Source organism: Leptodactylus fuscus, chromosome 8, assembly GCF_031893055.1.
Source record: "Leptodactylus fuscus isolate aLepFus1 chromosome 8, aLepFus1.hap2, whole genome shotgun sequence".
NCBI classification, from domain to species: Eukaryota; Metazoa; Chordata; class Amphibia; order Anura; family Leptodactylidae; genus Leptodactylus; species Leptodactylus fuscus.
The window spans coordinates 43,412,310-43,438,481 of NC_134272.1; the positions used below are offsets into that span (position 1 = coordinate 43,412,310).

Below are 26,172 nucleotides of genomic sequence, written 5' to 3' on the forward strand. Positions count from 1 at the left end.
GTGCAGTAAGTGCTGGGAAAGGGGAGGGGGTGTTTTGGTTGTCTGTCTGCCCCTTCCCTGAGCTTCAGGACTGTTTTTGTTCCCCCACTTGGAATTCAGTCTGGCTGAATATAGGGGATCTGCAGTGCTGCTATTAACAGGAGCACTGCAGATAACCTATGTTCAGTAGACCGGGCACTTTCAGACACAGGGATACCTAATGTGTATGTGTTTCACAGTCATTTTCTACTTTTGTATGTATTCTAGGGAAAGGAGTGATTTAGAACATTTATTTATTTTTTTTAAATCTTTGCACTATTTTATGGGAGACCCCCACCTCCTAAAATAAATAAATAATTTTTTTTTTTTTTTTTTTTTTTGGCTGACTCGAGTATAAGCCGAGGGGGGCTTTTTCAGCTCAAAAACTGGGCTGAAAAATTCGGCTTATACTCGAGTATATACGGTAGATCACACATTAAATCTGCTTTATAATCCAGACATAGATCTTGGATGCTGCAATTGTTGGATACATTTTCCATATGACATTCATATATGTGAGATACCTCTGTGGGTCTGTGTATGAAATCCTCATGGATTGTGTGTCTGAAGACAGTTATAATGCTCATTACACAAATAACTTTCTTTACTAACTTGACGTTACTGCAGTAATATTTCTTGAACGCCGTATGTTAAATATGAGTATTTAATTGTATATTTTCACCCAACTTATCAATTCTACAAAAATGTATTGTCTATTTGCAGTTAAATCCCGGCATTATGTATTTGAAGTGAGTGTTTTTCACTCCTAAACTTTGCTAACTGGGATCTTATTTTACAACAGAGAAAATAACTGAGGATGTTGCTGCAAAATATTCTCATCTAAATATTGTTGGAATGGTTGGCTCCATTGACAATGACTTCTGTGGTACTGACATGACAATTGGAACTGATTCAGCTCTTCACAGAATAATGGAGGTTATTGATGCGATCACTACTACTGCACAGAGGTAAGTGCATGTTTTAATTGTACACCTTGTGTTATTGTTTGTTGTCTTGCACATTCTATATGGAAGCCGCCTACCCGCACTTGTCTGTCATGAACGCCCACTATATAATTACTTCCAATTAAAAGCACTTGCTTATCTGTTGGCTGTGCACTGTATGTGAATGAGACCCTCTATAGCATCTAGTGAGTTTATATAAATTATAAAAGAGTTAGATAAAAATTCACATGATATTCCAGCTCTGTTCTCAAGAAAAACTGTCATTGCATAGAGCACCTCCTTATCTGTTCTGTGTCTGTCTTCAAGATCTGTTATCCCCTTCCTTTCTTTATAGATTTTTATTAATTGCAGCTTATGGCTAAAGGCCTTTAAAAGGCCTTGTTTTTTGCATTGCTGCATGGGACCTTATCATAAAGGGAATTTCCCCCAAACATATCCATATTTAAATACCCGAAATCTGCTCTACATATGTGGCAGTTCTACGAGAAACTCTGTGACAACAGTGCAGCTGACAATACTCATTAGTAAGCGTGCGGTCATCATAATCCCTCCTCCACTGTGCAGTATCTGATCCTAGCCACTAACTTCACATGCTCTGTTATATACATAGTGCATAGTATCTGATGCCTATAATATTTGTATTATTGAAAGACAGAGTTCCTTTAAAGGGGTTAGCCAGTTGCTAACATTGATGAGCTGTCCTTAGGATCAGTCATTAATATTAGATCTGCTAGGGTGACAGCCGATTTCTGGTAATGTTTGCATGCCACAAGCAATGCTGGTCACTGAAGCGCACAATCACAGACTTCATTAAGAATAGGCTATCAATATTAGAAACTAGTTAGCCCCCCCCCCCCCCCTTTAAAAAAAAAAAAAAGTTTACCTTGAGATGACCTTCATTTTGCCTAATCACATTCAGAGCTTATTATTTCTGCAGTCCAGTAGTGAAAGGGTTAGTTCCCTAGTCTGATAGCGTCTAACCCAGTAAAGCTATATTGTGTACGTGAAGAATGTGACTTTTACAGCTTTAAAACTGAGCCAAAGTTCAGAAGTAGACTATAGATTAGTGACAAGCAGAATGAATAGTATTACAATTTGTGTTTGCCACTCAGCTACATAGTAGAAGGATCTTATCCGTAGAAGCACTCGCATTTTATTATTCTAGAATCCTACCATGTCAGGAATGTATGGCTTATTCGTCAATCACCCGATATTATTTAGCACTTCATGTCCTAAGATCTACTGGGTTAGGGTTCGCACAATAGCATTGATCTGTTACTGTGCTGGAACTTGAGCAAGCGGTAAAGACACTATTACAGCCATTTAACCCCTTAGATGCCACAATCAGTAATGACTGCAAAATCTTAGGGCTTTGTAACTCTCTCTGCCTCCACATGAGCACAGTCACAACGTGATTGCTGGATGCCCATGTGTTGTCACTGCAACGGGGGTCTGCTTATTGTTTCTTAATCCAGCAGAATAAATGTATAATTTAATTCTAGGACAACCCATTTAGTCATCTCATCTGTGGGCATGCCAGGAGTCAGACTGCAGCAAAATTGATATGTTATCAATATTCTAGTTGTAACACCACTAAAAAAAAAAAAAAAAAAATCGCCCTTTGGTCAGTCATATGGAGCTTTGCTTGTTTTTTTTCACTTACTAGAATAAGATCAATCGAAATTTCCCGCACTGTCCTCAACAAGGCTGCAGATAAAGTCTGAGCTCTCCATGACAGTTGGGTATCATTGTCACGAATCACTTAGGAGTTTGCGGATTGTCAACTGTATAACACAATGACATTATGTCAGCCTCCAAGGAGTTTGTGTGATAGTACTTTAACATCTGGAAAGAAGGAGGCATTAGAAAATGCAGATAATAATAATAAATTTTATTTATATAGCGCCAACATAATCCGCAGCACTGTACAATTTGTAGGATACAAATACAGACAGATGCCGGTATTTGTAAGGGGAAATGTACATAAGAGAGGGTTTTATTATTTTTGCAAGTGGGATTATGTTTTACAGAAACTTTTTTTTTTTTTTTTTGATCGCTCTTCACTGCTGACAGATGAAGAACTTTGGATTTGTCTCTCAAGCATTGAGTGGTGATCTGAAAACATTCAGAGGGCCCCAGGGTGCTGTACTTGAAGGGACTGACTAGTGGAGATTTTACATAACTTCAGTTTCAGACTTCTCTAGCTAGTATGAATATCATCCCTACAATATAGTGCGGACAGATTTCCTTTAAACCTGTTAGAGCATAGACTCACAACAGGGCCTTGTACTCAGCTGTGAAAATGTGTATTTTATCATGGCTGATTTACATTGGAGGGTAATCTGTATCGAGGGAATCCAAGAAAACTGCTCATTTTATAACCCATTGGTCAGTGTTATCAATACATCCAATATTTTCTATGGGGTACTATAATATCCTTTAAAAAAACAAACAAACAAAAAAGTCTAGCACGCAACTGTGAAAGTCTGACATGTGAATAAACTGTTAATCACAGAAAATTTAGTAGGGTTAACAACCATAGACCACCACTACAGCTCCATGCGGGGTGTCCCCATTGAATTAACTTTCTTACTAGCCTATAACGCTTCTCAAAACTCCTAATTCAGGACGGCTAGTCTTGCTGTAGACCTGTCTTTTTGCCCACTTTCTTGATTTTGTTCCTACCTAAGGCTTGTGTAAGCCTGTTACACTTTCATACGCTGTAGCTCCTGCTCTTCATAGTAACATACTCCAAGGAATGCAAGGCACAGTCAGTAGTTAATGGGTGATGGTGCTGGAGGGCAGGGAAGCTTCTAGTTTCCAAAGATCCGGAACTTTTTTAGAAGTGTTACTCATAAATATTCATTACAGTTCTATGGCTCATAGAAGCCATTTAGAATATATGTAGAAACTATACCAGCTTTCTCTACATGCTGAGTGGCCAGTCATAGGGCCTGTCATGCCTGTCAAGCCTTTATCAGGGACGTCCTCTATTCGGTACAATAAAATCTGTTCTACAATAACATTACTTGGTCATTCAGAAGAAATGTATATGCACAAGTATTGTCATTTATAATTGTGTTGCAGCTGCTGCTTTATACTCTCTATTATAATTGTTCCTTGATATACTCCTTTTTATGATTAATTCACCATTTAATACAAAACAATTGTGTTTTTATCATTGTAGCCACCAGAGAACATTTGTCCTGGAAGTCATGGGAAGACACTGTGGGTAATGATATCATTTTTGTGCTTCTCATTTATCGGTATCATCTTGTAGTGTTTATTTAATATGGTGTCTTTCTATAAAGCGCAGACTCTGCTTCTGGAGGATAAAGGAAGTGGGTACAACATACATTATGCACATGACTACTGCAATACCCAGCACAGTCTCAACAATATGTACAGCATGCAGAGTTTACGGTGCACAAGCTTCTAAAAAATCTAATGTTAGTTAATTCACATTGGAATATTCATATAGACTGAATTTCAAAAGTAGTAGCATGTTTCTCTTTCTTTTAGGTAAATTACTACATACTATTAAAGAGAAGTATCTGAACAGCTATTGTAGATATGAGACTGTTGGTGAATAAAAAGGGGTAATGTGTCTCATTGGGGAGGGACTATTACAGGGACTTATTAGACCATGCATTATGGGTGAATAAAAAAGTTGTAAGTTAATTTGGCTGCACTATAAGATTGGATAAATACAGTCAGAGGGAGTCAATAACATTGCATTTTTGCATCTTAGAACATTACTAATATTTGCTTATTTTACATTGTAGATTTCAACGTAGACACTGTAGTCTCATGTTTTTGTAGTATGAAATGTTGACCAAAAGTCGTTTTTTTTAATTTTGTTTTTTTCCACTTGTATGGGTAATACAATGCTGTCCTACTTGACTAAACGTATAACTAACATATGCAACCTATTAAATGTTAAACTTACTTTTCTTAATTTCCTATTCTTTATTTTCTTCTTGACAACATGGGGCTGTTTTTCTTTCCAATAGGTATTTAGCATTAGTGTCCGCTTTGGCATCTGGAGCTGACTGGCTTTTTATTCCAGAATGTCCTCCTGAAGAGGGCTGGGAAGATACCATGTGTGCAAGGCTTGGAGAGGCAAGTATTTTCCAAATACAAAGTCATTACCATGATAGACCCTTTTTGCAGCGTTTAACCGGTTAAGGACCGCCGTACGTAAATTTACGGCCTGCGGTCCAGGTACCTAAAGACCGGACTATTGTAAAAATACGTCCTGTCTTTAGGTACCTATTTCGCGGGGGGAGGGGTGCGGGGAGGACGGGGGTTAGGTGTTACTAACACCTAACCCCTTCCTCAATAACGTCCAGTCGGAACTGAGTCCGACTGGAAGTTTTAACCCTTTCGATCGCGCCGTGAAACATCACGGCGCGATCGAAAGGCATCCGCCGACAATTGAAGTTGATCGGCACCCCCCGCGGCGAGATCGGGGGGTGCCGATAGCAGTAAAAGGTAGTCTGGGGTCTGGCCAGTGACCCCAGACTGCCCGGAGCCCCCACATACCTGGTGATCCTGCCAGGACCTTCTGATGTCAGGCTGTGCGTCTACACAGCCTGACATCCAGCTACGGAATGCCATGTGGGACACCTGCAGGCTGTGTCTCACATGGCATTCTATATCAGCAAAGTATTGCTGATTGAAGTGTCCTAAATGGACACATGAAAAAGTAAAAAAAAATGAAAAAAATTAATAAAGTTATAAAGCCCAAAAATCCCTTTTTCTCAATAGAAAATGAATTATATAAAAAAAGAACTAAAAAGTAATAAAAACAATGCATATTTGGTATTGTCGCGTCCGTAACAATCTGTACAATAAAACTGAAATAATATTTAATGTACACGGCGAACGCCGGAAAAAAAAAACGGAAAAAACTCGCCGGAAGTAATGATTTTTCGCCATCTCACCATACAAAATATGCTATAAAAAGTGAGCAAAAAGTCATATGCATCCGACAACAGTACCAATAAAAAGCGCAGGTTGTCCCGCAAAAAATAAGCCCTCAACCAACTCTGTCAACCGAAAAATAAAAATGTTACGCCTCTTAGAAGATGCGATGCAAAAAACATTGATTTATGTCCCCAAATGTGTTTTTCCTCTGCAGAACTAGTAACACATAAAAAAATAATATAAATGAGGTATCGCCGTAACCGTACCGACCCGCAGAATAAAGGTCACATGTTACTTATACTGTACGCTGCATGGTGTAAAATTAAAAAAGTAAAACTCAATGCCAGGATTGATTTTTTTTTTTTTTTTAAATCCAGCAAAAAAGGGTTAATAAAATGTATTCAATAAGATGTAGACACCCAAAAATGGTGTCATTACGAAATGCATCTCATCCCGCAAAGAATAAGCCCTTATATGGCCGCGTCACCAGAAAAATAAAGAAAATATAGCATCTCACAATGTAAAGACAAAAACCCTCAAAAATCGCCAAATTATTAGAACACAACTGGCTGCGTCAGGAAGGGAATATATAAGCTGTGTGAGCGAATGTCAGGGGACATCCCAGATTTACAGCTTATGAGGGAACAGACACCAGAAGTGACCCCCAGAGTGACTCCCCCAATCATAGGAGCTACGGGGACATAGTAGGGAATTTGGTGTCTGCAATGTCCTCCGCACGGATTATACATTCCCTCTTCGCCATCCGCTGTGCAGTCATGTCCGGGATACTAATACTCACTACACCCCCTGATAAATTCTTTGAGGGGTGCAGTTTTCAAAATGGGGTCACTCCTGGTACCCCATGGAATCCACTTTTCTGGTACCTTACAGGCTCTACAAACATGACATGGCGTCCAGATACCAAACATCTGAATCTGTACTCCAAAAGCCGCATAGCGCTCCTTCCCTTCTGCGCCCTGCTGTGCGCCCAAACTGCAGTTTGACACGTATGACACATGTATGACACTGGTGTACCCCGGATAACGGACATAATGTCATATGTGGGTATAAACTGATATTAGGGCACAGCCGGACACAGAAGGGAAGAAGGGATATTTGGTTTTTGGAGCACAGACGGTTTGGTTTTTGGATGCCATGACACTTTTGTAGAGCTGAAATGCTAGTAAAGTGGAATCCCCTGATATGAGACGTTATTTTGGAAACTACACCCCTGAAGGATTTCTCCAGGGGTACAGAGAGCATTTTTAACCCCCAAGTGTTGCTATAACTTTATATATATATATAACTATAACTGTAGCGGATTGTGAGAGGTGAAAATGACCATTTTTCCAGGAATACGTCCTTTCAGTGCGTAATATGTTGTGCCCACCTTGTATCAGAGATGAACGCTCTAAAAGCTGTTGTGCCCGGGATACCCGTTTAACAGTTTTTGGAGTGTCTCTGCTGACATAAGTCGGGCACAACATGTTGCACACTGAAATGGCAAATCTGTAAAATTTTCATTTTTAACTTCTCTATCAGTTGCGATTTCATTTCTGGAAACTAAATAAATGCAACACTCAAGGGTTAAAAATTCTCGCTACACCACTTGATAAATCCCATCAGTGGGGTAGTGTCCAAAATAGGGTGACATGTCTGCGGATTCCACTTTATTGGCAATTCAGGGGCTTTGCAAAAGTGGCATGACGTCCAAAAACCAAACTGTGCTCCAAAAACCAAAATAGCGCTCCTTCCCTTCTGTCCCCGGCTGTGCCCAAACAGCCATTTCTACCCACATATGGTATTAAGTCCGTTAACCGGGGTACACCAGTGTCATACATGTGGGCATACACTGCTATTTGGGTACCCAGCAGGGTGCAGATGTGAAGGAGCAATATGTGCTTTTGGAGTGCAGATTTAGATTCTTCGTTTTTGGACACCATGTCACATTTGCAGAGACCCTAAAATTGCCCCTGCAAAATGGGGTCACTTCTTGGTGAATTCCAGTTTACTGGAACCTCCAGGGCTCTGCAAAAACATCATGGTGCCCAGAGGGTCCCTCTAAATCTGTACCCCAAAAGCTAAAACGCACAGTGGTCCTTCCCTTCTGAGCCCTGCTGTGTGCCCAAGCAGCAGTTTACACCCACATATATAATTTTTTGACCCCCGGGATGGCCCACTTAATAGTTTTAGGAGTGCAGGTCTCTGACAACACAAAGTGGGTGCAACGTATTGGGCACCGAAATGGCATATTCTTAAAAATTTCAATTTTCATTTTGTACATTAATTTTTGGGAAGCATTTTAGGCTCAAAATGATAATTTCCCTTGATACATTCCTTGACAGGTGTAGTTTCTAAAATGGGGTTACTTTTGAGGGGTTTCCATTGTATTGATACTTTAGGGGCTCTGCAAATGCGACATGGCCCCTGAAAACTATTCCAGCAACATCTACCCTCCAAAATCCAAATAGCGCTCTTTCCATTCTGAGCCCCACCATGTACCCATACAGCAGATTATGGCCACATATGGGGTATTGCCGTGTTCAGAAGAAATTGTGTAACAAACTGTGGGGGGCTTTTAATTCTTAAACTATTTGCAAAATTAAAACTATGGCGCTAAATGGACGATTTATTGGGAAAAAAAGTAATTTTTCATTTTCACGTCCCAATGTTAATAAAATCTGTGAAACAGCTGTGAGGCCAAAATACTCACTCTACCCCTAGACAAATTCTATGAGGGGTGTAGTTTCCAAAATGGGGTCACTTATAGGGGGTTTCCACTGTATTGGTACTTTAGGGGCTCTGCAAATGCGACATGGGACTTGAAAAATATTCCAGCAAAATCTGCCCTCCAAAAGCCAAATAGCCCTCTTTCCATTCTGAGCCCCGCCATGTTCCCATACAGCAGATTATGACCACATATGGGGTATTTCTGTGTTCAGGAGAATTTGTGTAATGAACTTTAGGGAGCTTTTTCTCCTTTATCCTCTTGTGAAAATTAAAAATTTGGGGCTAAATTGACAGTTTGTTGGAAAAAAAGTAATTTTTCATTTTCATGGCCCAATGTTAATAAAATCTGTGAAACAGCTGTAGGGTCAAAATGCTCACTCTACCCTTTCATATGTTCTGTGGGGGGTGTAGTTTCCCAAATGGGGTCACTTTTAGGGGGTTTCCACTGTATTGGTTCTCTAGGGGCTCTGCTAATGCGACATGGCACCTAAAATTATTCCAGCAAAATCTGCCATCCAAAAGCCAAATAGCGCTCCTTCCATTCTGAGCCCCGCCATGTTCCCATACAGCAGATTATAGCCACATATGGGGTATTGCCGTGTTCAGGAGAAATTGTTTAACAAACTGTGGGGGGCTATTACTCTTTTAACCCCTTGTGAAAATGAAAACTTTGGAGATAAAGTGACATTTTAGTAATTTTTCATTTACACATCCCAATGTTAGTAAAATCTGTGAAACAACTGTAGGGTCTAAATGCTGACTATACCCCTTGATGAATTCTGTGAGGGGTGTGGATTCTAAAATGGGGTCACTTTTGGGGGGTTTCCATTGTTTTGGTACTCTAGGGTCTCTGCAAATAAGGCATGGCGCTGAAAATTATTCCAGCAAAATCTGCTGTTCAAACACCCAGTGTCGCTCCTTCCCTTCCATGCACTGCTGTGTGCCCAAAAATCAGTTTACACCCACATGTGGGGTATTTCTGTGCACGGGAGAAATTGCACAATAAACTGTCAGATGCATTTTCTCCTTTAACCCTTTGTGAATGTGTTAATTTTGGGTCTAAATGAATGTATTAGTGAAAAAAAATGAAATGTCTAAATTTCACTGCCATATTATTTTTATTCTTATGAAATGCTTAAAGGGTTAACAAACATCCCAAATGCTGTTTTGAATAATTTGAGGGGTGCAGTTTTGAAAATGGGGTAATTTATGGGGGTTTCTATTATACAGGCCTTTATAATTACTTTCAGAACTGAAGTGGTCCCTAAAAAATTGGTTTGGAGAATTTTCTTGTAAATCTGGAAAATTGCTGTTACACTTGTAAGCCTTGTGACGTCCAAAATAAATTAAAAGACAATCAAAAGATGATGCCAATATAAAGCAGAGATATGGGAGATAATATTTATTCATGTATTTGGATGGTATGACTATCTGCCTGAAAAGCAGAGAATTTCACATTTTGAAAATTGCAATTTTTTTCAAATTTCCATCAAATTTCCTAGTTTTTTTTATAAATAAATGCAAAAATATTGATTAGTGTTTACCACTAACATGAAGTATAATGTGTTACGAGAAAACAATCTCAAATTCATTTGTGTAAGTTAAAGCGTCTCAAAGTTATTGCCATTTAAAGTGACACATGTCAGTTTTGAAAAAAGAGGCCTGGTCTTTAACATACTTTTGGGCCTGGTCCTTAACCGGTTAAACATCTGTAATATTTTGGGGTTTTGGTATTTTTGGAAACCTAGTTTGGTGTAATGTGCAACTACACCGCTTTTTCTTTGCACCATTTTTAATGCAATTTCATTATTGGGCCTCTCTTATCCGGGCTCAGCTTTCATTTCTTAAAATGTTCTAAAAAAAATTGAAAGCTGCCCTGCAATTGGTTGCTATGCACATGGCCAGTTTTTCTGATAGACCTTATTGATCGGTGAGACCTGTTGAATGTTTTTACTGTTTTACTTTAGGTTTTTTTTTCCTCTATACAAAACAAATATGCATCTCTTAGGTCTTCTTTATACAAACTTGCTTGTTGCATTTAATCCCACAGAGTGACAATAAAACTCCACAAACTAAAAACCCATGTGTTCTCGTATTTTGCTACAGACTACCAACAAACATCTGGTCACAGCGTTTCTACCTCCCCAAAAACTAGTGCTCTAAACTGAGCACATTAGGTTTTGCTGCAATTTGATGGGTTGTCTGGGACTCTACTATAGTCCACCAGTTAACATAACACTGAAAAGTTTTGTAGAGTTTACAAGACAACAATAATTTGAGTATACTAGCATATCATGCGTTTTGCTGATTTAAAGGGATTCTACCATTAAAACAACTTTTTTTTCTAATTACCACGTCGGAATAGCCTTAAGAAAGGCTATTCGTGTCCTACCTTTAGATGTGGTCTCCGTCGCGCCGTTCCTTAGAAATACCGGTATGCTAATGAGGTCTCAGCAGCAATGGGGGCGTCCTTCTTCATCTGCCTCCTCCCTTTGTCTGTCGTCTTCTTTTTTTGTCATGTCTGACGCCTGCGCAGTCGTCTCTGACAGCAGAGACCCTGCTAGAGCCGACTGCGCATGCTCAGTAAGGTCCGTACAGCCCTCCGACGCGTGAGTGAACTCATCCAGGCGTCGGAGGGCTGTACAGACCTTACTGAGCATGCGCAGTCGGCTCTAACAGGGTCTCTGCTGGCAGAGACGACTGCACAGGTGTCAGACATGACGAAAAAAGAAGACGACAGACAAGCTGAGGAGGCAGATGAAGAAGGAGGACGCCCCCATTGCTGCCGAGACCTCATTAGCATACCGGATAATGAGGGATTGGTTGTAAATGAATTACCACAGTATGAAGCTGATGTAGCAGAGCTGGATTTGAGTCCGCTTGCATTACATACAGAGGTAACGGACTCCCTATCTCAGCCCTTATCAGCCCATGGCACCGGCAGCACACATGTGCAGCTAGGCCGGAGGAGAGGGAGACCTTGCTGTCAACTGCCTGAGGCAGCTGACAGCAAGGAGAGGTGATCGGAGACCCTCATAGAGGGTCTTCTATATGCTGATCACCGGTATACACTGTATACCGGTGATTATCAATGTGTAAAAAAAAAAAAAGTGAAAGTGAAATAAACATTAAAGTAAAGTTTATTATTTCTTCCCTCTCCAATCAGTCGGGGAGAGGGGGCAATAATAAACTTTACACAGGGCCCCTCACACAAAACGCACATAATAAAGTTTGATTTACAGAACTATATTTTTGGGTCAGCCTTTGCATGCTGGTTTACCTGGCCTGCATATGATATTACTAATTACCACTGTGTATAGGTACTATACATCTACCCGTGAGATTCTGTTCTGTTTTGTCTTGTCTTGTTCTTCTGGCTTCTTTTCATCTAAAGGCGGGTTCACACTTTTCTTTTTTTTCAACCGGACACAAAGTCCTGCATGTCCGACTTTGTGTCCGGTTAAAAAAAACAAAAAAAAACGTTTAGCTGCGGAGAGAACATAACGCTCACAGGTGCTCATGGTTGGACAATTTCCAAGTTTGAAAAATGACTGCAGGTTTCCGTCTCCTGTCCGGTTTCGAACAGGAAACGGAAACCTGCAAAACTGAGCCCGGGGTGCAGATGTGAACCCGCCCTAAGCTCTGCTATACTATTTATTTTGGTTTTAATTTTGATCACTAATAAATTTATATTTTTATAGAATCTGATTGTGTGATGGAGAATTTTTCCTGACCGATACTTTTTCCAGTTTTGTTTGCATATGGGGGGAGCAAAGGCTAGCTTGTCTGGTCCAATCCCACAAAAGAAGTACTGAAGCATAAATTGCTGGAAAAGCTATGCTGACTACAATACAAAGGTTTCAGAATACATAGTACTTCACAGTCTGCTGTATATGGGACAAGGGTCGTTTCATACTCACTCCTTTCATGAAAGTGATCAGTTAAAAATTATTCATGATGGAAGATGGAGGTCTTTAGTTTGCATTAGTTTTCCCTTTTTTTTGGTAAAGTTTGGTAAAGTTTCCTTCAGATTGTTTAAACAAAACAAAAACTTTTTACATCAGTTTGTGTTCACTTTGAAACGGATGTTTCAAGTAAAAAATAAAAATAATTTAATAAAACCTGAAGGCAGCTTTAGTGTGAAGCTGAGAATCGCGTTGCGACACAGCTATTTTGTTACAAATTTTGAGTCAAAGCCGGGAGTGGATTGAAAAGAAGGTAGAAGTATAAGAGCTCCCTATAGAGTTCTCAGTCCTCTTATAGCCTTTTTTTTGGCTTTGGCTGTAATAACGGCAACATTAAGGAGCTGCATTTACATAATGTGTGGCCTCAGTCTAAAAGTAACTTATTTGTGTCTATTAAAATAAGGTGAGCAATTAAAGTAGCTGTCCACGTCTTTTTTTTTTTTTTAAATAAATTTTAATCCTCTCACTCTTTTCTACATTGATGGTTCAGTGTGGTGGTATAAGGATTAATGTTTGTATAGTTTCATACTGTAGGGTCACTAACTCTATGGAATTACAATGTAACCCTTAAATTACCCCTCTAAACCATCAATATAGAAAAAAAAATGGGGCAATTAAAGGGAGAAAAAAAAGGACTGTTTGGCTCTTTAAAAAAAAACAAAAAAAACCCCAAACTATAGATATCAGTCTGTATTATGTATTTTTTCTTTTCCCTTTGTTTCATGATCATGATGTACATCTGGGTCAATTTTTTAAGTGGAAAAACTCTGTCAATTTGAATCAAAAGTTGATGCTCTGTTCACACTAGCATTGGCCTATCCATTGTTCGGGCCTGTCAAAGGATTGCTACAACAACAGTCACACACAGAGCCCAATAGACCCCTTTAGCTATAGTGGGATCAGTCAGGTGTCTGATCTTTTAAGCTGAAAGTGCCCGATGAGTAAGTTGAACTTGCAGCACTTTTACATCCAGGCATTTTCAATACACACTGCGATGGAGACTCCAAGGCACATGTGAACATAGCCTGAGGAAAGAGGGTGAAAGGATCCTGATAAGTGGGGAAAAAAGAGGGAAAATTGTGTCTCCTCATCAGTTACTTCTAAAAGTTTATTTGGTTATTACTTTTTTACATTTTTTAATTTTCCTTCTTTCCTACTCTTATGTTCATAAGGTATGTATCAAAGGAAATGCGTAGTTTCAACGAATTATACACTCTTGTCGTATAACTTCATATATATATATATTTATTTATTTAGGTGTTAGTACTTTAGTATTATAGATATCTTAATCTGTTTGGAGACAATTAAAATGTATTCCAGGACTTAACATTGATAGCTTAACCTTAGGATAGGCAGTATAGGACACAACAATATCTAGTACTGTAGTATCTAACCCCTCCTTGTATGACATTATACTGTTAATGTATATGTCCGTATTACTACTTTGAGTAGCACATTCCATAGCTGGACTAAAAACTCTATACTATATTGGTAAAATATAGTATAGCTGCACCTTTTGCTGATTATGTGGGTCAGACTCCCAACAACACTAAGGTTAGAGCATCAGTGTGACGTTCTGGAAACCCTTTAGGGACTGTAGTTGTTCACCGTCCTATAGTTGAGTCTTCGCAAATTATAAAAAGCAATTATATTTCATTATGGACAAAAAGATGTTCTACCTTTCGAGGAGCTGCATGTTTCAGCATCCCACAAGTATATATGCAGTATAGCAACACGTGTACACACAGCCAAGATGTATATATCTGTGGACACTGTAATACATGCCACACTTGGTGCTGGATTGACAAAAAACCCTCCGGTATGGGTCTGCTGCAAAAGCCTTAGAGCCAAAAGTGAAGTCAAACCGCATCCGTAGTCATGGTTTTCTTGATTAAAACATCCTTATTTATTAGTCCATAACAACGACAAACTGGGTGCCTACGCGTTTCAAGGCCGTAGCCCCTTCCTCATGGGTCTTGCCATGAGGAAGGGGCTACGCCATCTTGCTATGATGAATATGTAGTTTGTGCTAGATCTCCTATTTACATCAGTAGTTTCTCTGTAAACTTTATTATACTTGGAGGCATACTATAAACCCCTGTTTTATTGATTTTTTTTTCCCTCCATGTATTTCTACCCATAGGGACTCTACATTTTAATTTTCTTCACAGATATCAACTTTCAAGGTAGGTTGAAATAGAATATGCTTGCATAAAACCCATAACCATTTCTATTTTTCTGGACTATTCTAAACATAATATGACCCATAAACGAATTGGCCAGGATTTTTTTTTAAATATCTGATCAGTGTATAAGGGTGCGTTCGCACGGAGTAACGTGCCGCGTGATGTGGCACGTATCCGGTGTATGAGACTTTGTGCGCCATATAACGCAAAATAACGCGGCGTATACGATCCGAACTCCCATTGAAATCAATGGGAGAGTATACGGCACGCAAAGTCTCACGCCGTATACGTGCCAGATCACGCGGCACGTTACTCCGTGTGAACTCCCCCTTAGTCCGACAGCTGGCCCCTGCGCACCGATGCACAGCTACTTTCATGCCCTGTATAGTGGCCAGGGTTACTGTAGCTCAGCTCCCACCTGCAGATGGGCCATAAAACAAAATCTTGGGCAACCCCTTTTAAATTCAGTACCAGTTTTAATCCAGTTGTGGTTTTTCTTCATAGTTCTGGTTTGTTATCTTTAAGGTGTTTTCTTAGATTAGTAATGGTACATTCCTAAGATTGTGGGTAACCCCCACCAATCCTGAGAATGAAGTGCCACGTGGATGGACAGAGAACTGCAGCTGGGCCCATTTATTTGATATTTGTTCCTAATGGATGACTGGGACCTTGTAGTGCAGGGAAAAACAGTAATGGTTGCAGCCCTAGCATGATATTATTGCCATGTAAATCAGAAAATGTATTAGTTTGAAGCTTTGAGCATTTGGTTCTGTTGAGTGATACAAGGCAAAAGTGAAACAGTCACTCATGACCACCAGTACTATGCCATCTCTGAGGTCTCTTTGGAAAATACATGGAGCGACGTAATTGTACCATTTGCCCTTAGGGTTTGCTGTATATGCAGTAGAGCCATACACTATGATTGGAGCTCCACCTCTGCTTCCTTCAAAGTCTTTTTTACTGTGGATATTTCCCTTTTGCGGCGAAGGTTTCCTATCTAAAAAATGCAATTTCTTTTTCCCACACAATTTCTATTTCTAGTTCCCAAATTATTAAGCTCCCACTGTCTACTTGGCATGGTTTGTGACACCTAAGTTTACTTTCTCCTCCTTCCTCTTTGTCATTGCTAGCTGTTTTCATCAAGAACTTTGAGTTGTCACTAGCTATTATATTTGTCAACCAGATCCACTATATTCCAAAGCCAAGCAAAATCTCCCTACCCCCACAAACAATCATTTATTTGCCATCCACTTGCCTGTTCCTGCAGTCATTTTGATGCTAGACATACAATTTGTGCTTTTTTTCAAATGTCTGTTTAGGATGCGCTAAATTATTTAGATCTAGAGGGAAAAATCAGTGAAGGGAACTACTATGTCTTATGGGCTCTAGCATATACAAGATTAGTCTAATAATCAGATCTAAGCAAGAGAACTTAAAGAGGTCCCGGCACCGTAGCTCCTCACAGTCAGAAGGGCGTTTCTGACAGTCAGTCAGGAACGTCCTTCTTCACAGCAGCACCTATAGCGCTGTACCGTGTAAGTGGGGAGGAACTCCCCCTCCCCTCCTGATAATACTCGTCTATGGACCAGTACTGTAAGCAGAGGAGAGGGGGCGTTCCTCCCCACTTACACAGTACAGTCCTATAGACGCTGCTGTGTAGAAGGACGTTCCTGACTGACTGTCAGAAACACCCTTCTGACTGTGAGGAGTTACGGTATTGGGACTGATAGCTCTTCACCCGGGGCACAGATCGGGTATATAACACCACATGTGCCTAAACCCATGTAAGGTCCTCTTTAAGCCCCCTCTAAATTTCCTAAAAGCAAGCCTCACATTTTGGTGGTGCTGAATGGAATAGATTAGGGAATGATGTAAAGTGTACCTCTGAAAGTTATGTAATATAATATATATAGGATAGGAGCTGCTATAGAATCACAAATTCTGTTTGATAACATTTTTATTCTAGTTACAGGGGGACTTTTTATTAAGACTAGTGTTTTCTACTCCAACCTTTAACCAGAACTATTAAAAGCTTCTTAATAATTCTGGAATATCTCACAAGATGTCCTGTGACAGAAGGAAGTCTGATTGGCTGAGGCTTCCCCTCTCTGGCCTGTCATGGTCCCCATCCCACTCCATCTACTGTCATTAACAAATAGCAAGTAGGATAGAAAAGTAACAAAGTGAAACATATTTGAAGAAAGCTAGCTGTGTCACCCTGCGACTCCTTCACTAATAGAAGTGATTGGCATGCCCTGAAGGCACTGCGACTTCTAGTTCAAAACTAATCAAATAGTGCTTGATCTTTTTGTGACTAGATTTTGGAGTCGCAGTGTGTTCTGTGGTTTTCTTGCTCATTACTGAATTCTATATTTTTATTATGCACAATGTGAAGCTTTAGGTACAGTGGCATATATCACAATACAGTTGGACTGAAGCCGTAAAAACGTGCTCTAAAGTGCTGAACTTTTGGCAGTTTTTGACCACTCGTCACGAAATGTTGCATTTTTCACTGCTTTGTGACTTACTGTAAGTCTATGAGAAAAACCCAGCATTTCCACAGATTTATCATGCTCCATGTGTGAAAACACAGTATTTCTGCATTTGTTGTGATTTTTTTTTTTTCCTGCAATGTGTGGAAGAGGTTACACTTCTAATTCTCTTTACTGTTACTGTAAAACAGCACATTTTTTTTTTCTGCAACAGACAAAAACGCAGCTTTTTTTCCACAATGTGTGGCCTCCGCCTAAGTCAAATTTTTAGATGGATGACTATTGCCCAGACAAATACAGCAGAAGACAGCTGTAAGGTGCGGTACAAGAAGGAGGAGTCTGTTTTTCATGGTTTTGGAAACAACTTATATGGTTTCAAGATGTGTCTGTGGTCGGATTGCTCCTCTTGTCGTTTGCTGGAACGCAACAACGCTCAATTACTTGGATTATAGTGCAATGGTGAACTCCTGCACTCTCTCGGGGAAGGGAGGTCTAGAGCAGCTCAAGGGGTTAATAATATTAATGTTAGGGTGTGTTTTGTTTTCTGACTTTTTTTTTTCTGTAAAATTACTAAATCATTGTCCATGGCAAAGTGTTCAGATTCACTTTTCAATCTGTGGCCAGTTGAATTGCAGATGACTTGGTGGAGGTGTGAAAGAACTTGACTGGGATGCGCAGAGCTTTTGCTCATGACCAAACATGATTAAAAAACTGACATCACTGTTCCAGAATTTATTATATTACCTTCCCAGAATGTTTGGATCGGTTTTAGCAGGATTCAGATGGTTGTGGAGGGGTGCTCTGTATTAATGATCATAGTTTCGTTTATAGGATATTCAAGCGTGTATGGCTGTGGGATTCGGGTTTCCACAAATTCTTGCCCATATTTTTAAAATGCAAAAGGGACAGGGTTGTTTTCCAGCCCTTACTCTATTAAACCTTAGTATCTGAGGTTTTCATGTATTCCATTTTTTTTTCCTTCTACAGTTTCGAAGTCGAGGTTCAAGACTGAACATCATTATTATTGCTGAAGGAGCTATTGATCAGAAAGGAGAGCCGATTACTTCTAACTATGTGAAAGAGGTATGTTCTCTGTCACATTCACTTTTATAGCTTTAAAGGGTAGACCTGTAGATGTGCAACATTTATATTAATCCTGTGTGCTCCATTTTGTTAAAGAAGAAAAAAAAAAAAAGCTACATCCGCCTATATTTGATGTTTTCTTTGTCCTTTTATTTTTCTTCCCATTTGTTTCTCTGTAGAACTCGGGGGGTGGGGGTGGTAAATGCTGTAAAAATAAATTAAACCCCAAATTGTGGAAACAAATAATTTTTTTTGTTGCAGATTTTGCTACATTTTTTTTGAGACCACTCAGAGTGGATTAAGCAGATGGGGAGTATAAGAGCTTCCTATATTTTTCCCATTCCTTTTGTAGCCACTCTTGACTTTGCCTCAAAAAACCACAATGAAATCTGCAAGAAAAAAAAAAAAGCTGCTTAAGGCTAAGGCCCCATGGGTCATCCCACAGCTAAAAATCGCTGCGGGAAAAACTCCGGCAGCAATGCAATGCGGTTCTTCCCGCAGTGCTTTAGACAGAAAGTTCGCCGAGGATGCCTCTGCAAACTTTGTTTACAATCATACCTATGAGGAAATTGCCTGCGTTTCTGTAGGTATAATTGACATGCTGCGATTTCCAAAACCGTGCCGGATTTGGAAATCGCAATGTGTCCACACTGCTGTTTTTACCGCAAAGGGGGCATGGGATTCGACTGTAAAACCTTCAAATCGCAGCATTTACGTTCTGTGGGTTCCCAGCCTAAAGGTATTAACGAAAAAAAAAATGGTGGTGACTTGTTTAAAGGGAGTCAGTCAGCACCAAAATCATTATAAAACCAGCTCCATCTTATAGTTTTCAGAGCCATGAGCACAGGGTTATAATTTGATTGTAGAATGGGTGCTTTATTATACCATACAAATCAGCTAGGAGTGCATGGGGGGGCCTTTCTAGGGTGGCTGATAATCTTTCTCTTACGTAATATCCTTCCCAGAAATACTGTAATAATCGGAGCTTTCTCTGCCTGAAGAAGATCTTGGCGCAACGCTCCCCTGATGCATTCTTAGCTCATTTGCAAAGGAGTAAAAAAAAAACAAAACAGCCTTTTGTCAAAATGAATCAGCCATTCTTAAAGCAAATTATAGCACTGCGCTCACGGCTGTAAGCACTGTACAGTACTGAGCCTGGTTTAATAATGTTTTTAGTGCTGATAGACTCTCTTTAACGCCTCCCATTTAAAATAATTGTGAATTTTTACTCTCTTACCTTTATAACCATGTTTTCAGATGTTTATCACTTTGGAATGTCACAGAAGATTTGTCTAAATGTACATGCTGAAAATTGTAAGGTGAATGTTTTCTTTGAAGGTTTAAATCTATTCAGCTATCATAAAACTTTCTCACCTGAAACTCGACATTTAGGTATAACACATATCATGTAATATCACTGTGTGTCTGTGTAAAACACAAATAATTTAAAAAAATATATACTCTAATATAAGCTGAATTTTTCAGCACAGTTTTTGTGCTGAAAAAGTCGCCCTCAGATTATACTCGTCAAGAAAAAATTTTTATAAATTTTTTTTTTTTTTTGGGGGGGGGGGGGGGTGTCTACGACCAGCCGCAATAGTATAGAATCTTCCATAAAATACTGGGAAAAAAAAAGAAGCTTTAAAAAAATAAAATAAATAAAAGTTCTAAATTCCTCCTTTCCCTAGAATACATATAAAAGTAAAAAATTACTTTGAAACACATTATACACATTAGGTGTCCCTGTGTCTGAAAGTGCCTGGTCTACTGAATACAGGGTATCTGCAGTGCTCCTGTTCCGTCGGGAAGGGGTTAATAGGAGCACTGCAGATACCCTATATTCAGCCAGGCTGAATTCCAAGTGGGGGAAAAAAAAAAAACAGTACTCAAGCTCAGGGAAGGGGCAGACAGACAACCAAAATACCTCCTCCCCTTTCCCAGCAACTACTGCACCCAAAAACTCTGACCACTTTAATTTTTGAAATTTTCCGGTAGCTGCTGCATTTCTCCCCCCCCCCCCCCTCAGCTTATACTCGAGTCAATAAGCTTTCCCAGTTTTTTGTGGTAAAATTAGGGGCCTTGGCTTATATTTGGGTCGGCTTATACTTGAGTATATACGGCGCGTCTGTGTCTTTGTGTGTGTGTGTGTGTGTGTGTGTGTGTGTATATATACACACATATAGGCCAGACAAACTTATGAAATGACTATTACCAAAAATGTAATGTATATACATTCACATGCTTCGTTTAACCTACATCTTCTTTAATTTCACCTTATCATGGGTCTATTCTCGACCTTATTTCGCTTATGGAAGGGAGTTTATTGCCACCATAATCTCTTTCATGTGTCAAAGTACAATCTGACTTCCGAAATCCACTTTTGACCAGTTCCGGACTGCCTGTTGACTATATACATCCAGATGGTCCATCCTTGCCAATGCAGAGATGTAGCCATACTATGTAGTAGCAGCTACACAAAATCACAGAGGCACTGGCTGTAACTACAGGCAGAGTTTCTACAGAGAAGGCAGAGACTGTTTATTATAGTCCTTGTCTTTCCGCTATAAGAGCTGCCATGATGCTGCTCCTCTCTGACCTGGCGGTCACGTGATCCAGTTCAGCTCTGCAACTCATGTTAAAAGGCTGCAATACTCCTGTAACTGGGGCTAAATGTACCAGCTCCAGTTACAGGGGAAAACAACCACAATTCCTAAAAAACAAACAAACAAAAAAAAACCTCCTAAAAAGGTCTATTTATAAAATTATGGGGGGCACAATGATTAAAATGTCACTAGGGACGGGTTCTAGCCCTGTCCCTGGTGACATAACACTATATAACAATTACTGTAACAGAAAGGAAAAATTATTTTACAGGGATTCTATCATTAAAATTCCATTTTGTTTCTTGATCACACATAGGAATAGCCTTAAGAGAGGCTATTCTTCTCCTACCTTTAGATGTCTTCTCCACGCTGCTGTTCGGTAGAAATCCCAGTTTTCATCTGCATGCAAGTGAGTTTTCTTGCACCACTCGGGACGGTCCCCAGCGCTCAAACAGCACTGAGGGCATCCCCAATGCTGCGAGAGAAATCTCCAGTGCCTACAGGAACGGCCTCTCCCTGGGTCCTGGGTTTCAATCTTCTAGGCCTCGAGCAGAGCCGACTGCACTTGCCCGGCAGCCACAAGAAAGTGGACTATTTTACACAGTAAGCTGGTGTAAGTTGCCATTTTCTTGTGGCTGCCGGGCATGCGCAGTCGGCTCTGCTTGACACAGAGAGAAGCAGACGCAGGGAGAGGCCGTTCCTGTAGAAGATGGAGGTGAAAACCAGGATTTCTACCGAACAATGGCATGGAGACTTCTAAAGTTAGGAGAAGAATAGTAGCCTTTCTTATGACTATTCCTATGTGTGATCGAGAAAAAAATGGGATTTTAATGATGGAATAGCTTTTAAAAGTTTTATGGTACTACTGTGTGCTAAGATAGGCTTGAAGAACATGCAGAAATAAATATAACATAAAAATAAAGCCCTATGTGTGATTGAAAAAGGAAGCAAAAATTATGTGAATAACCTGAATGAAAAAAATGTCATAGCATTCAAAACCACATGTGCAGAAGAAAAAAAGTCTGGCCCAGAGCAGAAGTGGTTAATCTGTATGCATGAGCCATGTGGTGCACCTAGATTGTGGCCACAGAAATCTGGCCACATGTTTTTGCTTGTGACCTCCACCCAGCACTGTCCCCTAACATAAATGCCCGTGCCCATGTGCAACAGTTAGACGTAAAAAGGAATGCTCCTGCACTTGGCCACTTCCCGGTTGCACCAAACAAGTTGTTAGATATGGATTAAAATTTGGATTTCTTGGGACCAAGATTACACTTTGAGACAAAGCCAAAATATGTTCACTATACCAGTAACAACCCCTTCAGCAGTTTATACGTGATTTAGAAGAGATTTGGTAGTGGTAGCCTTTTTAAGCATACCTACACTTCTGAAAAACTTCCGACTTTGTTGCAGAGTTTGACATTAATAACTTCTAACATGCTTTATTAATAGATTTTGGCTCATTTATGTTAAAGGGATGCTATCGTTTAAAAAAAAAAGTTTTAAATCTAAAAGAACGTAGGAATATCCTTTATAAAGCCTGTTCATCTCTTACCTTTATCTGGAAGGTCCGTGCCACCGTTTTATTCTTTATGCTAATTGTGCTTCATGAGCACAAGGGGCGTTCCCCCTATGACCAGAGCACAACGTCATCATCGCTCCCAGCACCGCCCCTGTCTTCTCTTTGACGCCTACATTGTTTCCCTACTTTTCACTGCTTCAGCAGCCGATGGACACTGCTTCAGGAATCGAAATCCCGCACATGTGCAGTCGGCTCTGCCACTTTGGTTTGCAGTGAAGAGGAGGAGAATGACAACAAAGGCACCAGGAAGACAAGATGGAGGTGGGGCTCGGAGTGATGACAAAGCTGTGCTCTGAGCACTATTAGCATAAAGAATAAAAGATGAATAATTTGAAAACAGCAGGGAAGACCTGCAAAATAAAGGCAAGAGATGAATAGCCCTCATAAAGGCTATTCCTACGTGATTTTAGGTTAAAAACTTTTTTAATGATAGAATCCCTTTAAATCTTGCACTGAAATCCATTTTGTTTCTCCTGTATTTGTTCCCACATTTCTCTATTGCTTGTTGAAATCTGTATACTGCTTCTCACTGGGAATACAAAGAGTCAAGCTCTTTTATAATACAGGGGAAAAAATTCTATACGAGGGGGGACCCAAAAGTTTCCAGAATGAGGCTGCTGTGCACGCAGTTTTCGTAGTACGTGATTCTGCAGCTAGTTATTTGTTCAACCACGCCTTCTCAATCAGTGTGCCAAACGGCGTTTATGCGGAAGGTTTCATCTACCCGCAGTAAATTTTCTTGCAAGAGCTGTTTTGTCCAGCCATCATTTTTCTTCATGGAGAAGTTTTATGAGCAGCGTGCGGTTGTGAAGTTTTGCTTTCTGCTCAGGAGAAAGCATCGGAAACCGTTCAAATGTTGAAGACCGCTTACAAGGATAATTGAGGAATTCAAAGAGTTGTCTGGAGTGAGTTGGAGCTCGATTCAGCATATTTTATCTGAGGATTTGGGCATGTCACAGGTCGCTGCAAAGTTTGTGCTGCTGCTCTTGACGGATAAACAGAAAGAGTGTCGCATTGAAACATGCTGTGCCATGAAAGAACATGCCGAAACCGACCCAGAATTTTTTTCTAAAATTACGGGAGATGAGTCTTGGTGCTATGCTTACGACCCGGAAATCAAACAACAATCAAGCCACTGGAAGACGCCATCCTCACCCCGCACCAAAAAGGCTCGTCAAGTGAAGACAATGGTCATTTGTTTTTTCGATGCAAAAGGGATTGTGCACTCAGAATTCGTTCCAACAGGTCAGACAGTCAACCAGGTTTTCTACTTGGGGGTTCTCAAGAGGTTGCAGTGAGAAAGGCCCGAAATATGGCAGTCTGGTGGTTGGTTTTTCCACCACGACAATGCCCCAGCCCACACCGCCATCTCGGTGACCACTTTCATGGCAAGAAACGGCATGGCTGTCTTGCCCCACCCACTCTATTCACCCGATATGGCTTCCAGTGACTTTTTGTTATTCCCACGACTGAAGAGTAACCTCAAGGGGAAGCGTTTCGCCGACGTGGAGGAGGTGAAGAGGAAAAACGACGGAGGCGCTTGCACACATCAAAGTTGATGAGTTTAAAAATTGTTTTGAACACTGGCAGACGAGATTTGACAAGTGTATTGCCGCTAAAGGAGAGTACTTTGAAGGAGATTGACGGAATTTTGTACAGAAAAATAAATACACTCTTCAAAAACAACTTTTCTGGAAACTTTTTTTGTCACTTCAAAACGTTATATCCAAGCATTTTAAAACCTAGGACAGTGTTTCTGGTAATAATGTTTCTAGAAATAATAAAGGTAAAACTACAATCTTGATGTCACATGAAGGATGAGAATCTCCTTTTATATGACACCACTGTTCTAGGCTTAAAAATGTTTGGCAGATCACTCTTTAAAGTGATTCCTCCCCATCCAGCCTCAGCATCGTAGAAAGGGGCCAGGATCCATTAATAATGTACATTACAACATTTAGTAATGTCACACATGCTGGCACAAAAGTGGACGTTGTTCAGAAGTTCAGGTACATTTTAAATAGTTTCATTTGCTTAGCAGTAAAATTATATTTGCACACTCCAGATTTTGAAGTAAAGGGGTATATTTTGCCATATATTTAGCTAGACAGTAAATCATGTTGGATGACAAATATTGTTTTACTAACATTATCCCTTCTCCTTCATTTTGGAACAGCTGGTTGTTCAACGCTTGGGTTTTGATACCAGGGTCACTGTTCTTGGACATGTGCAGAGAGGAGGAACGCCGTCCGCCTTTGACCGTGTCTTGGTAAATGGAAGCCATAAAACTGGGGTTACCACATGCTAAAATGTAAACAGACAAACAAAAAAAAATATTCTTTTGTTTTTCCCTACATGGAAGTGGTCAAAATGGTCACTAAAGTAAAAGAACAGCTTTTGACCACAGTCATGGAGGTTTACAATTTTTTTTTTTTTTATTTATTTATTTTTTTACTATTATAAAGGTGACCTGTCACCACCAACGCCAACTCTTTTCATGCTTCAATGTGTGCCGCTTCACTGATTTCAGCGCTTTTGGCATTTTTCTCTAGCGCCCTTGTTTTTGAGCAATTAGTGCAGTTCGTTGCAGCCCTTAATATGCTAATTATATGTCTACTGTCAGGTTTGAGCTGTCAGCTCCTCTCCAGGACCACCCATCTGACTGTAGAGATCATTATTAGTATAATGAGTGCTGAAAATAACTACACTGATTGCTCAGGAACGTTGGGGGCTGCAGAAAAAATTCCAAATGTGGTGGAATCAGCGGAACGGTACCTATTAAAGGATGGTATGAGTTGGTGGAGGTGGTAAAAGTTCCTGTAAATGTATTGTGCAATTAAAAAGATTCCTATACTATTGATAACAGCAGAGCAGTGCTTTGATAAGCCAGTATAGGAAATGCCATAATCACTGTAATGTTACAATGAGGATTACCTCTATTGCAGGCTGCTAACAGAACAACGATAAAGATGACACTCGGAAACTGAACACATATCGAACTTTCACACTAGGCTCTATGACACATCATCCTTTAGAACTTCATTTTTAATGTTTCCCAACCTGGAATGATCCTAGTTTTCACTATTAAAATCGCAAAACTGGTTTGACTTTTATTTACGGGGTCATTTCATTATAAATTGGTGATTGGTGGGAACCTAAGGCTGGTCTTACACGGCCGTAATGTAAGTCCGCAAATGGTCCGCAATTGAGGGTTTTCAATTGCAGACCATTTCCAGACACATTATATTCAACGTGGCCTCTTACACCACTGGATATTTTATCTGTGATGTGGCCGGGCCACAACCGTGGTCTGCAATTTATAGGACATGTCCGTAATGGCCGTGAATTGCGGCACTGCACGGACTCGCCAATAGAACTCTATGGGCGAGTGCGGCAGGACACGGACATCTGCGGAGTCTATGTTGCCGATCAGCAACTAGTGTTGCTGATCAGCAACTAGTGTTGCTGATCAGCAACTTGTGGACCGTACATTCAATACGGTTGTGTAAGACCAGCCTAACCACTGAGATCTCCACAGATCCTGAGAACAATAGTACAGCACTGGCGTATGTAGCCGCTTTACTTTATTGTTATTATAACTTGGTCCATTAATTTTGAC

General features: G+C 40.1%; 1 protein-coding gene across 2 annotated transcripts in view; it reads left to right on the top strand.

Moving 5' to 3' along the window:
• PFKL (phosphofructokinase, liver type) overlaps positions 1 to 26,172 on the top strand; it is a 62,578-nt gene that overhangs the window by 5,119 nt on the left and 31,287 nt on the right. The window contains exons 5-10 of one of the 2 annotated variants that reach the window (XM_075285130.1): positions 821 to 986; positions 4,171 to 4,215; positions 4,997 to 5,105; positions 14,779 to 14,793; positions 18,273 to 18,368; positions 24,730 to 24,822. In XM_075285130.1, coding sequence (XP_075141231.1) covers positions 821 to 986; positions 4,171 to 4,215; positions 4,997 to 5,105; positions 14,779 to 14,793; positions 18,273 to 18,368; positions 24,730 to 24,822 — 524 coding nt within the window. The remainder of the gene's footprint in view (positions 1 to 820; positions 987 to 4,170; positions 4,216 to 4,996; positions 5,106 to 14,778; positions 14,794 to 18,272; positions 18,369 to 24,729; positions 24,823 to 26,172) is intronic. The other variant, XM_075285131.1, reaches the window with a different exon arrangement.